Source organism: Natator depressus, chromosome 8 (assembly GCF_965152275.1).
Source record: "Natator depressus isolate rNatDep1 chromosome 8, rNatDep2.hap1, whole genome shotgun sequence".
Taxonomy (NCBI): Eukaryota; Metazoa; Chordata; order Testudines; family Cheloniidae; genus Natator; species Natator depressus.
Window position 1 is genome coordinate 103013235 of NC_134241.1, and position 15389 is coordinate 103028623.

A 15389-nucleotide genomic window follows, 5' to 3' on the forward strand; every position below is an offset into this window, starting at 1 on the left:
AATTTCTTATCTCCCATCCGAAACAATGCTTCTCAGTCCCACTTAGGCCATGCCTTCCCTGTAGAACCCACTCAGTGCGGGTTGGTCTGTTCTTTTGCTGGGACAGAATACTTCTGGTTGAAAGCTTTGCCTAGCTCAAATCTAAGAAAACAATTTAAAAATCTATTTTAAGTGACTATCATTTTTGCAAAGAAGTCTTTCCTCCAGGAGCCTCAAGATTTTGCTGACCTCTTTCATTCTGGGATCCATTCTCCCTACCAAGCCTCATTCACCGTCAGTTGGCTGCCAGTGCTGTGTGCCCTTCTGACATCTGTGATGGAAAAGAGAGACCTCTTCTAATACTATCCTGGACAAATATATCAAATATGCACACATCCAGACTTCATCAACATCTACAACAGCAGTCAGAACTGTAGGCCAAAGGAAAGACTAGGGTGAGGTAGGAAAGGGTTAATGCTACTCAGGCACTCATATTAAAATCCACGCTGTTCATGTTCTTCGTGATAGATGCTACTGGGTGAACAGACTTATCTTTGATCTCATTCCTGCTGTCATTTCATAAGACGCTACTGTGTTGTGCTCCCTTCCGCTCAAATATCTCCTCATCTCGTTCCTAAGGTAACATCACAAAACACCAAATTCACCCCCAGTCGTTGGCTGTGTAGGTAAGAGAAGCAACACGTTTTTGCATTTTTCAACAAAGAATTTAAAAACCAGACTGAAAAACAGTAAACAAGCTCAGAACTATATATTACAGCTTCACTTTCATTTTGTACAACTAAGATTTGTCTATGAAACACCACATGGCTGGTACAGGGACAGCGTGCGATGAATAGAAATGAAAGGACTAGAAAGATTAGCAGAGCTGGGATCACAAGAAATCTGTACTTGAAACATACTGAAGGATTTAATAGGATGGTGTTACTTTGGGTAAAGCACCACCAGATAAAGTTTACAATCCAAAAATAATCCTAGTTCCTTTAGAGACATACAGCCAAGATCGGGATGCCCAAATTTTCACTCAAAGTACTTTGCTAAATCTCTTATATCTGTTCTGGGATGAGTAGAGTCTAGTGGTTAGATCATAAGATAGGAAGTCAGGAAAACAGAGTTTGATTCACAGCTTTGCAACGGAGATGTTAAGTGGTCATGGGCAAGTCTCTATGCTGTCACTTTTTCAGTTGGTAAAATGGCTAAAATGCTACCTGACAAGACAGCTGTAAAGCAGTTTGAGCTCTTCAGACAAAGAGATATTGCATAAGTGTAACAGGGGTGGATTGTCCCCTTTAAGGGCAGTGGGACCTGGGGGGTGAGAGACAATCCCTGTTCTGTAGCATGGCTCTTTTAAGGTTTGAGAGTTTTGATGTACTAGGAAAATGGCAGAGGCAGATATGGGGAGAGAGGAAGCAGTCCTGGGGGAATAGTTTCTGTTAGGGGAATAGTAGAACAGGTTTTCCTCAATGAGCCTCGGACCAGAAGCCTTACAGAGAAGGCAGGGCAAGGCTCCCCTCTCTCCTAACCAACTAGGACCTGCTCTGGGAAAGAGGGCTGTATATATTCTGCTTCTTCTATCAGAACAGGAAGGCGTGGGAGAAGCCTTTTGCATCCCTGAGATTGGAGTTAAGAAATCTAAAGGGATATCTATTATGACAGCTGAATTGATGGGAATAAATGTTAGCATTTAACTGGATAAGGGATGTATGGTCTACCACAGCTGTTTTCTTTTTACCTTCATTATCAGCTATAGTGGCAACTAAAAGGGACACCTTAGAAAGCAGGAATGATTCTAATAAAGGAAACATTGTTTTTGGCAACAGAAATAGTATGCTTAGACATGACCTAGCATGGATTCCAACAAATGGTGAGATGCCTGGCAATGAAATGGCAGATATGGAAGCAAAAAAGGTTTTAAAAAAATGGAGAAATTGATATAAAGATTCCTGTTAGGAGGGTGGTTTCAGGGCTTCAGCCCCATAGGAGGTGCCTGCCTGGGCTCAGGGCTTCAGCCCCATTTCTGCTGAAGCTCTGAGCCACAGCAGGCATGCCCTGTGGGCAGGGCCAGCTCTAGGTTTTTTGCCGCCCCAAGACCTGGTGGGGCTGGGGCTTGCAGGCGGTGCTGGAAGCGGAGGGAGTGATGTCACCTTCTCCCAGCACCTACAGGGGCTCCCCCCCACCCAGCCACACAGAGAAGCCCCCAATATCAGGGGTGGCACAAGGCAGCGCAGCAGCCAGTGCGCAGATGAGGCAGCGCAGCCCTGGCTCCCCGGCAGGACTCGCCCTCTCCTCCCCAGGGAGCGGCTGGGCCCCAGCAGCTCAGTATCCCGGGGCTGGGGCTTCCCCTCCCGCTGCGGCCGGGGGCGCGGCGCCCTCGCCCCATCTAAGTGGCACAGCTCCGAGAGTGCAACTGCCCCGAAAAAAAAGGATGGCCGGAATGCCACCCCTGGAAACATGCCGCCCCCAGCATGTGCTTGCTTTGCTGGTGCCCAGAGCCGGTCCTGCCTGTGGGGCTGAAGCCCCGAGACCCCCCTACCCGCTGGGCAGAAGCCAGAGGCAACATATGGGGAGGCATGTGACGGTGCGTGCCCTTTTGCCAGGGTTTACTGGCCCTGCTGAGTCACATGGTGCCACCTGGCCCTTTCCCTGCCAGCAAGCTGGGAGCTCCGGGCCAGCGGCAAACATCTGGGAGCGGCAGGGAGGGGCCACTTAGGGCAAGAGGGGTTGTGTGCCGGGAGGCGGGGGGCATGACTCAAGCTGTTGGGAGGGCGAACCTTTAAATTGTGCCTGCCCCCCCCCCACCACTCACAGCAAGCACCAGTCGCCTCTGGCAGAAGCCCCTAGATCCACCACCCCACCACAGGGTGGAGGCCCTGAGCTCCCTGCCCCCACAGTCTGGTAGGCAGAGAATGTGGAGGGTCTGGGGGGACTCTGCGAGCTGCACTTTAACTGTAAAAGAGCTGCATGTAGCTCATGAGCCACAGTTCGACCACCCCTGGTCTACAAGCGCCTACATGCCTGGGGGGCAGAAATCTGTCAGAGGGCTCTTCAATTCAGCAGACAAAGGTCTGACAAAATCCAGTGGCTAGAAGTTGAAACTAAACAAATTCAGACTAGATATAAGGCACATTTTGAACAGTGAGTGTAATTAACTATTAAAACAACTTGTCAAAGGCGGTGGGTTTTTCACCATTGGAATCTTTTTAGCCAAGATTGGCTATATTTCCAAAAATACATGCACTAGTTCAAACAGGAGTCAGCTCAGGCAAGTCCTATGGCATGTGTTATATAGGAGTTCAGACTAGATTATCACATTGCTCCTTTAGGCCTTATAATCTATGAATCTTTGCTTCCCACAAAGTGTCTGGAAAGCAGATCTGTACATTCACTCTTGTTGTTAGAAAGGTTGGCTTAGCTTTCATGTTAACTCTTCTGCTTCCTCTTTTAACCTTATTATGCTGTCACGTTAACTCTTTGGAGAGGGAGCCTGACAATAATATGGCTCCTAATGGAAGATTTTCAGTTTTTTTAATAGCTTCTCTTTGCTTTTATTCTCAGTATGGAAGAATAACACGGTATGTCGGTTTGGGGAGGAGTTTCCACTTTTCCCTCCCAAAGAGAAGCATAGCTGCAGTTTTCTCACACTTGTTTCTTAATAGTATGAATCAGTCCAATAGATCTTAGCACAACAGCAGCAGCCACAAAACAAACACTTACAGTATTGACATGCAGTGGTCCAGATATTTTAATAACTTGTCTTTCAAAGAATTACTACCAGTCGGGTGACAGTATGCCTAGAGACCCCACAGTGCTAGCTGTTGTACATATACTCTACCAAAGGCAGTCTCTGACCAGAAGAATTATAGACAAAGGTGGAAGAAAGTAAGTATTACCACCCCCATTTCACAGGTGTGGAACTCAGGCCAGAAAGTTAGTGGCTTGCCTAAACTCACAAAGGGAGTCTGTAACAGTACATGGAATTGATGCCAGATCTCCTGAGTATTATACCTCAGCCAATAACCACCCTTCTTCTCTAACCCTCAGTTTAGCAGACCCGTTAAGCACATGCAGAAGTTCCACTGAAATTAGCAACAGCTTTTGTACATTGACATCAATGTGAATTAATCAAATGCTTAAGAGCTTTGTTGAACAGGGATGGAGGGGGTGCCAAATTGTGACCTCATGCCCCAATTCTGCAAACATGTTCATACATGCTTCGCACATACGCAAGTAGTTCCATTAACTTCAGCGGGTCTGCTCAGTTGCATAAACATGAAAGACTATCAAATCAAAGTGCTTCATATGCGCATAAGGCACAAATACAGATTGAAGTCATAGCACTAGTTTATAGCAAGCGCAAGCCTTACCTGGCCAGGTTCACTTTTCCAGGTGCCCAGTCCTATAAGAGGCATCTTCTGCCCAGTGTGGAGCACAACAAAGTCACATGTAGAAGACATTTTTACCTAAAGCAAAAGTTAATTTTTCATTATAATTACAAAGTTGCAACAACTTACGTTTTCTATGCAAAAAAGAAAACCCAAAGGTCCCAATTCCGTTCTCATGTTGCACCACTGTACGTCTCCCTCCCATCTATTCTCTACATGTGGCACATGTATATATTGATTAATTTAACAGTAATAAGTCACCAGACCAGATGGTGTTTACCCAAGAGTTCTGAAGGAACTCAAATGTAAAATTGCAGAATTACTGACCGTGGTATGTAACCTACCATTTAAATCAGCTTCTGTACCAGATGACTGGAGGATAGCTAATGTGACACCAATTTTTAAAAAAGCTCCAAAGGTGATCCTGGCAATTACAGACCAGTAAGCCTAACATCAATACCACCAGCCAAACTGGCTGAAACTATAGTGAAGAACAGAATTATCAGACATATAGATTAACACGATTTGTTGGGGGAAGAGTCAACATGGCTTTTATAATGGGAAATCATACCTCCCCAATCTATTAGAATTCTTTGAGAGGGCTCAAACATGTGGACAAAGGTGATCCATTGGAAATAGTGTATTTGGACTTTAAGAAGGTCTTTGACAAGCTCCGTCACCAAAGGCTCTTAAGCAAAGTAAGCAGTCATGGAATAAGTGGGAATGTCCTCTCATGGATCAGTAACTGGTTAAAAGATAGGAAACAAAGGGTAGGAAAAAATGGTCAGTTTTCAGAATGGAGAGAGGTAAATAGTGGTGTCCCCAAAGATCTGTACTGAGACCAGTGTTGTTCAACATATTCATCAATTACCTGGAAAAAGGGGTAAACAGTGAGGTAGCAAAATTTACAGATGATACAAAATTACTCACGATAGTTAAGTCCAAAGCAGACTACAAAGAGTTACACAGGGATCTCACAGGGATATATTAGCATGGAAAAAAAGTACAGAGAAGGGCAACAAAAATTATTAGGGCTATGGAACAGCTTCCATACGAGGAGAGATTTAAAAGACTGGGACTTTTCAGCTTGGAAAAGAGATGACTCAGAGGGGATATGATAGAGGTCTATAAAATCATGACTGGTGTAGAGAAAGCAAATAGGGAAGTGTTATTTACTCCTTCACATAACACAAGAATCAAGGTTCACCCAATGAAATTAATAGATGGCAGGTTTAAAACAAACAAAAGGAAGTATTTCTTCACACAATGCACAGTCAACCTGTGGAACTCGTTGCCACGGGAATGTTGTGAAGGCCAAAACTATCCATCAGTGGCTATTAGCCAAGATGGTCAGGGATGCAACCCCACACTCTGGGTGTCCCTTGTCTCTGATTGACAGAAGCTGGGAGTGGACGACAGGGGATGGATCACTTAATGACTGCCTGTTCTGTTCATTCCCTCTGAAGCACCTCGGCATTGGCCACTATTGGAAGACAGGATATTGGGCTAGATGGACCATTTGTCTGACCCAGTATGGCCGTTCTTACAATAGCTTAGTCTCCTCTGGTCTGTAATTTTTAGTTCTATTTTTGGTTGCTGGATTTAGTGTACGGGTGCTAGTAGTGATGGTGGCCTGCGATCTACAGGAGGTCAGATTAGATGATCTAGTGGTCCCTTCTGGCCTTAAACTCTATGCATACGACAGTGTAAATCAAGAATAACACCACTGAGTCCAGTGTAGGTATGCTTGCATAAAGGAGATCAAAATCTTTCCCAAAGGGTCTAGGGAAAATAAAACATTATCCTTTCCCTGTTGTTGTCCTTTCTCCTCAATGTGATTTACATCTGTTGGGCAGCTGCAGAGCTGCAAAAATTATATAACTTAAGAACTACAGTGTATAAGTCAAAAGATTTATTTCTCTACTGCACTATATTCTTCAGGGAGACCACCACCTTTGGCAATGAATATCTCAGTGCACCTAAGATTAATCTCCTGATTATAAATATGGATGTAAATGTACATTACAGGTCTCATCCTGCAAACCCTTCCTCACACAATTAATCCCAATGAACTCAGTGGGACTACTCACATGAGTAAAGGCTTACAGGACTGGGTCCATAATTTATAAAGCTATTATACTGCTTTAAAAACCATGAATTCAGCCCATACAAGAGATATGGTTCCTGTCTCTCACACCCCAGACAAACAGAGGCCTAACAGCATTGCATGCAGACTAACTGGAGGATGTTTTCTATGACCTCCCAAATGATGAAAGGCCCAATCCTGAAAGTTGCTGAAAGCACTTAACTCCTATGTCAGGGAAGTAAAAGACAGCAAGGAAACAATGTGTATTGCACTGTATTTTGATACAGATAGGGAAATGCATTACCACTACACAGGCAAGAAGGGATTTACTGTCCTATAAAGGAGGATTTTACTGGAAAAGATTTCTCCCCCTCTCCCCACGGGAGGACTTTTCTTTTACATCAGTGTTTATAGCAGTGTACAGTTTTGGCCATAAATTTGCTCATGGTGTCTTTTTAAGTAGAGGCCTTCAAATGGAAAGATATACTGTATTTGCCACTTTCATGCACTAAAAAGGAAAAAATGAATGCACATCTTTAAGCTCCAACACATCATGTTTCAGGTTTCCTAGGGTGTCAGAGTACACAATGCAGCAACCTGGCGCCACCTATACTGAGTACAAGCTCAGGTGACGAGAGATTCCATAACATCCCAGAAATTAGTAGTAAGAATAGTAAAGGTAGAAGGAAACTAGAGAGCCATTTTTTCAGGCTTAAATACAAAGTGCTTCTGCAGAGTTTAAGCCAAATCCTACAGCAGCCAAAAATATGGCGTTTCACCTATTCAGAAGATGAAGTTATGCACCCGAGCAGCCTGTAGTCCTACTGCTTTAACAGCTTGCCACCAACTGGTCCAGGTGCATAACTTGTGCATTTGGGGAGGGGTAACTGATTTTGTCCAAATTACCTGCTTTGGGCTGTAGTTTGGGGACCAGAACAGACACAAGGAAGCCCACTCACATCATACCTTCCCTTCTCCCCTTTGTACACCTTGGGAGGAAAACTTTGGGGTCATAGGGTGTTGATTAAGAGTAAGTGTGCGCATGAGAGAGAGAGAGAGAGAGAGAGAGAGATGAAGAAATCTGGGCAGGATGCAGGCTGTGCAACCCAGTTAGATGCATAATTAGTCCTATCATTCTATCCAAAGCAGAAAGTGCCATTTTGATCTCACAGTGGTATTGATAACCAAATTGAGTTCAATGGAGTTACTCCCTATTTTCACCAGCATGATAGCAGAACCATATCTTGTTATACAAACTTATTCTGTAAGGTGTTCCACAGACCCAGAGCTGAAACTTTTAGGTTCCAATTCATCATTGCCCTGCAACTTGTACCCAACTGTAGCTATTTGCACCCGTGCAGAGCAAGCATAAAACTCTACCAGATCAGACTGGCAGTGTTTTATGCCTCCTTTGCTGTGGAGATGGGAGACAGGGAGGAGACTCTTCAGAAAGATGGAATCTAGAAAAGCTCATCTCAATGGACAGAGCAAGACAATGAGGAGTTTTACAAGTTAGGCAGGCAGAGCTATGAATTTTTAATAACTATGCAACATAGAACAATATAAAACAATATGCAAACTGGAGCTAAGACCCAGCAGTTCCTTACCACACTTCTGTTATTTTATTATTAAAAATATCTTTTTCTTTCACCTGTTCTTTCTATTCAATTTTTGTAGTTACTGGCAGAGATCCAATGAAAGGGACACAGTTCCTTAAAATTCAAGAGAGAGTGACCCACCCCACCAAAAGCTGAATTGTAACATGGACTCTATTGGAAATAAAAGTTTGGTGATTAGATAAAACACCTTGCATCTGTACTTTACATGCAGGACCTATTAGTGTCAGTGTAGACAGGGCCAGAGGCCTGATTTAGCACCGCTTCATCTAGGAGTAGTAGTCTTCTGTTGCTGGAGAAAGAGGAACAATTGTGCAAGATGTGTTTTTGATTTAGGAGGGACAGAGATTTTAGGATTATCTATTGTGCTTTTACACTATAGTATCCAAGCACTTCTGAGGGTATAAGTTTGGCATAGCAAAATTCCTAGTGGACTTTGTGGAGTCTTTCTGCTCTTCTACAATTTCTGGTTATAGGAAACTTTGATTTTGGGGCAGAGAAAGGAGGCACGTAAATAGCATGTTGCTGATGGTGGAAAATTTTTATCAAAGAGGAAGGTCTTGCAACATGTCCTATTGGTTGAACTGTTAAAGGAAATCATGTTTCAGGATGCATTCCAAAGCCTGCTAACTTCCTCAGCTTTTGCTGGGATCAGCCATTTAGCTTGGTTCCACAGTGCCGCTCCTGAATTAAATTCTACCCACACTAGAGAGACAAGCTCTGTCACCAGCAGAAGTCGGTCCAATAAAAGATATTACCTCACCCACCTTGTCTCTCTAATATCCCAGGACTAACACAACTACAACAATACTGCATTATACCCACACTAGATAATCTACTTGTAAAGATCCATGAACAGTATGTAGTATCAGCTCAAGACGCATCTACATGGGGAAATTGACTGGAATAGCTATTCTGGAACAAACTATTCTACAGTGGCTATTCTGCAATAGCTGTTCCAGTCAATTTCCCAACGTAGAACCCTTAGTGTTGGGACACTGATGAAAGAAGATATGTTTTGCTATGTCCTGCTCCTTGGACTCTGCCTTTATACATCTACAGCTCAGAGTAAATGGGAATTGAATAGCAGAACTTGGTTTTAATCACCTAAATACATAAAAAAGACAGATTCATAGATATTAAGGTCAGAAGGGACCATTATGACATCTAGTCTGACCTCCTGCACAGTGCAGACCACCGAATCTCACCCACCCATTCCTGCGATAAACCTCTCACCTATGTCTGAGCTACTGAAGTCCTCAAACCATGGTTTAAAGACTTCAAGGTGCAGAGAATCCTCCAGCAAGTGACCCATGCCCCATGCTGCAGAGGAAGGCGAAAAACCCCCAGGGTCTCTTCCAATCTGCCCTGGAGGAAAATTCCTTCCTGACCCCAAATATGGCGATCAGCTGAACCCTGAGCATGTGGGCAAGATTCACCAGCCAGATACCCAGGAAAGAATTCTCTATTTACACCCAGGTATAATCAGAGTTGTGTGTAATTTTAACTGTGTTGGTGGGTAGCATAAGTAACATTCTAGTTGAGCTGCATTTTAATAAATACAATTCACATTCCCCCTGAACTCAGAACTTTAACCCAGAGGGCAAGGTATGCCCACATAATCAGTAACTGTTGACAGCACACAAGTACAAAAGTATCCTACTCCACATAAATACAGTTTTATGTTAACACTGCATGGTGCAGAGGTGGCAGAACTAGAAAGTCTGGAAGGGGAGGAAAAAGCCTAAGTTAAAGTCTAATATTTTTCTGTCCAGATGTCTCCCTTCACGTGATTTGCTTTGAAGTCAGTGCCGTTTGTAAAGAAACGCATAAAGACATCCAGCAGCCTGCAGTTATTTTTGCCATAAAAATATGGAACCGTTTTTGTAGCAATGAAGACAAAAATGAAACAGGCAGAGTCTGTCAATAAATTAGTATATAATTAAGAAACCACGGTTAAACTTGGGTATGACAAGCAGGGTTCATTTCTCTGTGCATGTGTGTAGGGCCACGGGAAGGAAACCTGAAGTCAATGGAGTGAGAGTCAAAGGTGATGGGAAAGTAACGTGAATAGCTTTGGGGGGGAAGGGCGGAGTCTATAATGACTAATAGCGAGAGATGTAAATTAAAAGCCTTCCTTTACATCTCACTTCTTTTAGGGGCCGGTGGGAAGTCCACGAGTTTGGTTTGTTTTTCTAATCAGAGGTGCCATAGTTTTGTAGCACTGGGTCCCTCTTACTCCACAGCTCAGAGGTTTCAGAGTAGCAGCCGTGTTGGTCTGTATCCGCAAAAAGAACAGGAGGACTTGTGGCACCTCAGAGACTAACGAATTTATTAGAGCATAAGCTTTCCTGAGCTACAGTGAAGTGAGCTGTAGCTCAGGAAAGCTTATGCTCAAAATGAATTTGTTAGTGCCACAAGTCCTCCTTTTCTTTTAACTCAGAGGTTAGCTCTCCAGTTTTGCCATTACTCTAGTTTAAACTACCCTTTGAACAAAGTTTAACCGCAGGTACCCACATGCACAAACCGGGCAGCACAATGCATCCCTCTCCCCTTCCTTTTATAGACTCAATGAAGCGATCATCCCACCAACTTCAGCGACAAAAGCTAATGGAAAAGGGACATTTAGCCCAAGACAGCCACAGCTTTTGCAAATCGTCCCCCCGCGCCGCGGGGGATACACAGACCAGTCTCATGCAAATTGGGTTAAACTGAAACGGGAATTAAAACAGCTTTAGGAAATCAGATCGGGAAACTCACCGCACACCCGTTACTCCACTTTCTCTATTCCCAACAGGAGTTCAAAATACAACAACTCTCCGCTCTACATTTCCGTTTCCGGGTTTGAACTTTAACCACGCAGTCAGAGTCAGCAGATTTCCCCTTCCACGTGGGGCTGCAGAATGCACATTTGTTACCATATTTCCTCTGCTTGCAAAGTCCTCAGTGCAGCACAACTTCCACGGCAGCCTTTGGAAGCTTGCTGGGGGTGTTGGATGGAGAAGGTAGCTCCGAAATTGAGAAAGGGGGAGCCCCTAAGTGGCAAAATCCTGCCCGGATTCATTCTCATTTGAAAGGAAGATTCCCATTATTCTGGAGTTAAAATTAAAATAGCTTTTCTCTTGCCACCGAGGGTTTTGCATGTAGAATTTTGTGAGGGAGGATTTTGTATTGAAAGCTACTCTCTCCTGTAAAGGAGGAGTTTGCTTTTTAAAATTTCTTCCTCTGCTGATGGAAAAATTGTCAGTTTTTCCTCCTCCTCACTGTTTAAAATGTCCATCACTCAGTTCATTGGAATAAGTGGAGTTACACACCTGACTAAAGGTTGATAGGATCTGCTCCCCTATGACAAACAACCAGGGAAATCATTATTCCATCACAGTAGGGTTAAAAAGAGAATACACACATCACAAGAGAAGTGGTATAGTGGACTGGACTGCTGGATGGACTTTGGATCATTTAGTTTTAGTTAATTTAATTATGTTGTTTGTTAATCATTTCTATGTAGAGCCTCTTGTCTTCTGCTATTTCTTTGTCTCTGCCTTACACTTCATAGTGGTACATTTCAACAGCTTGGATTTTCAGATTAATAGAAAAAGTTAAAAATGATCTCAACAGGGTAACAAACTGCTCCAATCTATTTAAAAGGAGGGCTTTTTAAAAATGAAGATGAACCATAGACTTCCCTAAGGGAGAACATTGTTCAAGCATATATTTTCCATCAAAGTCTTTGTTTTTTCTCCCAACAACTCGTCCTTCTCTTTTGGGAGATATTTCCCTCCCACCAAAAGTCTCTTACACTATTTAAATCCATAGTTTTGAATATTAGCATTCCAGAGAAAACCCAATGTCAGTTTTTTTCACCCTTTTTCATGCAATAATGTTTGCATTAGAAGGTGCAACAAGAGGAGGAAGTGTACTGGGACAACAAAGACAGCTTTTATTCAAACACACTCATTCTCAAATATGTGTTTCCTTATTTAAGCAAGTAGGTTTAAATCAAGGTTAACCTGGGTATGTGTATATAGATTAATACTGTGTAGATATGATCCTGCTCCCACTCCAGTCAATGGCAAAACTTTAATTGATGCAGTGGAAGCAGGATCTGTTCCTGTAAGTGTGGAATATTCCTATGTTTGTTGTACTTGTATAACTAAATATGGCCATGACTGAGGAAAATCACATTCAACTGTGACTTTGTACTACAGGTTTCCATTTTTACAACCAACTTAGAAAGCATGAGAATCTGGGAAGTAAAGTAGAGTTATAATGGAAACACAAACTGATATCTACAACAGGGACTTTGTGTAGCAGGTGTTATTGTCTACCAAAATGCCATTTTGCTGCAGTCTTTTTCATCTTTGCTGTTCTCAGTTGGTTCAAACCTATAAGGATCAGGGATATAGGAAAATCACCTTTGGCCACTCACACAATCACCCTTCTCCATGTTGCATCCTGTCTCTACCAAACAGAGTAAGGGAGCAGAGACTAGAGAGAAAAAAGGAAAGACAACAAGGCAGGGGGGGAGAAGAAAAAAAGGAAAGAGTACAGTGCAAGAAGAGAAGGTAGTGAAAGTTCCTGTTTTTCTTGAAACTATTAACAGTCACTGCCAAGAACATGACCAATTTAAGGCTGTAGAGGCTGCTTAAATAATGTGGCCTTAAGCATGAAAACTGCAACAAATATATAATACCAGCTAGCTCTTATATAGCACTTTCCATCAGAAGATCTCAAAGCACTTGGCAAAGGAGGTGAGCATCATTATCCCCATTTTAAAGACAGGGGACTCAGGCACAGGGAGGTGAAGTGTTTTGCCCAAGGTTATCCAGCAAGCCAGTGGCCGAGTTGGGACTAGAACCCAGGTCTCCTGAGGCCTAGTCCACTGAACTAAATGCCCAGTAATTAAATAGGAAGTAGACAAGAGAATGGAAGAAAATATATTAAAATTTGTGTCATAAAGGGCTGTAATGATCCATTCAGGCAGACATAACATTTGCCAATTAAAAAGCATACTTGCAGAACAGGGAAAGGAACACAGGACATTCTGATCTAACTTAAAAAATCAAACATCTATCACTTTGAGCTAATGCAGAAAAAAGTACAAATACACAAAAAGAAAAGGAGTACTTGTGGCACCTTAGAGACTAACCAATTTATTTGAGCATGAGCTTTCGTGAGCTACAGCTCACTTCATCGGATGCAGTAGCTCACGAAAGCTTATGCTCAAATAAATTGGTTAGTCTCTAAGGTGCCACAAGTACTCCTTTTCTTTTTGCGAATACAGACTAACACGGCTGTTACTCTGAAACCTACAAATACACAGTATATTATGTGATTTCACAGACTGAATTTCAGAGCTCAATTTCTCAAAATGTTTGCAAAGGTAGTATTACTAGACCTAACTGAGTCTGAGGCCCATCAGTGGTAGCTAAATGCCTATCAGATTGAGAATATGACAACATATGATAATATTTTTCATCTTTGTTACCTTAAAATCTCTACAGGTAGGCTGGGAGTTTTCTCTTAGCAGAGGGCCTAGAGCAGGGGTTCTCAAACTGGGGGTCGGGACCCTTCAGGGGGTTGCGAGGTTATTACGTGGGGGGTCGTAAGCTGTCAAACTCCACCCCAACCCCGCTTTGCCTCCAGAATTTTTAATGGTGTTAAATATATAAAAGAGTGTTTTTAATTTATAAGGGGAGTCGCACTCAGGGGCTTGCTATGTGAAAGGGGTCACCAACATAAAAGTTTCAGAACCACTGGCCTAGAGAGTGAATATTGCAGACTGTACAGAGGAGGAAAGAGTGGACAGGAAAAATGCCCAGGAGTCCCAGCAGGAAAAGTAGAGGGAGATGCCCCAGGACATAATGGAGCTTCTCCATTAGCAAACGCAGATCTGCAGACTTGTGGACCTCTTGTGGACCTCTAGGTTCAACAATCCCGGGCTTGACTGCAGTTGGTGGAGTGCTGCAGCATAGTGCCTCCCTGCACCTCCCTTGCCATTCAATGTGGCCTCAGAGCCAGCACGCTTATCCCTACCACTCCACACTGGGGGAACGCATGGATAACCACAGTTTCACATACACTGACCAGCAAGAGCCATAGCTGATGTATGTGTAGCTACAATGGACATCAATGTTCCCGTCCCTTGTTTATTTATTAAGGGTCTGAAAATTTTTGAAGTTAAAAATCTATTTACTATTATGACAGGTTTCGGAGTAGCAGCCGTGTTAGTCTGTATTCACAAAAAGAAAAGGAGAACTTGTGGCACCTTAGAGGCTAACCAATTTATCTGAGCATAAGCTTTCATGAGCTACAGCTCACTTCATCGAATGCATTCAGTGGAAAATCACTGTAGCTCACAAAAGCTTATGCTCAAATAAATTGGTTAGTCTCTAAGGTGCCACAAGTACTCCTTTTCTATTTACTATTATGTCCTTCAGATTGTTAGGTGCTGTTTTCATAACTGAATAAAGCTCTTATTTTGAAAGTGATTCATCTTTATTAGTTTACAACACATGGTGCATAATGCCTGCTGGCTGCAGATCGGTGGCAAACAGTGTAGTCATACATGTACACCAAGCAACCCAACACTTCCTTAGCTGCGCTTACAGTGACATACACACAGATGCGCAGCAAGCACCGCGGAATTCCTAACAGGCCCCCAAACTGCAGCACCAGGTTGAGCACAGTACACCACAGCACATTACTGTGGCTCACTGTTAATGTGCTCTTTCAAAGTCTCCCTAAGCCGTATAGCTCTGCATTGAGCTCGTCCGACAGTCCTTGTGTCCAGCTGTTCAAATTCAGCCGACGGCCACGCTATCTTTACTCTTGAGGCAAGTTCTCCCCCTTTGCTTCACAACTACTGTGCAGGACACAACAGGTAGTTATAAACATTGGAATATTTCTATGAACCATGGGAGCTAGGGGTAGGCAGGATTCCCCAAGCATTTCAACATCACCAAAGGTAATCCGCTGGTCAGGAAAGAAGGTCCCTGCTTTTAGCTTTCTGAACAGTCTTGTGTTCTTAAAGATGTGAGCATCATGCACCTTCCTTGACCAGCCGATACTGATGTCAATGAAGCACTGCTGGTGATCTTCAAGTGCTTGCATAACCATGGAAAAGTAGCCCTTTCTGTTGTTGTATTGTGTGGCAAGGTGCTCTCATGCCACAGTAGGGATGTGCATGCCATCTATGGCGCCACTGCAGTTTGGGAACCCCATAGCTGTCAAGCCATCCACTAAGTCCTGCACATTGCCAAGAGTCAGAGTCCTGCATAGCAAGAGAAAACTAACGTCCCTGCACAC

At 43.2% G+C, this 15389-nt stretch overlaps 1 protein-coding gene across 4 annotated transcripts in view; it reads right to left on the reverse strand.

Moving 5' to 3' along the window:
- The window catches only part of LOC141992584 (aldo-keto reductase family 1 member A1), a 107034-nt gene that overhangs the window by 23606 nt on the left and 68039 nt on the right, over positions 1-15389 (reverse strand). For 2 of the 4 annotated variants that reach the window (XM_074961854.1, XM_074961857.1), the window contains one exon: positions 4362-4457. In XM_074961854.1, coding sequence (XP_074817955.1) covers positions 4362-4457 — 96 coding nt within the window. Of the gene's footprint in view, positions 1-4361; positions 4458-4950; positions 5075-10841; positions 11149-15389 lie in introns of those variants that run through there. The other 2 variants (XM_074961855.1, XM_074961856.1) reach the window with 2 other exon arrangements.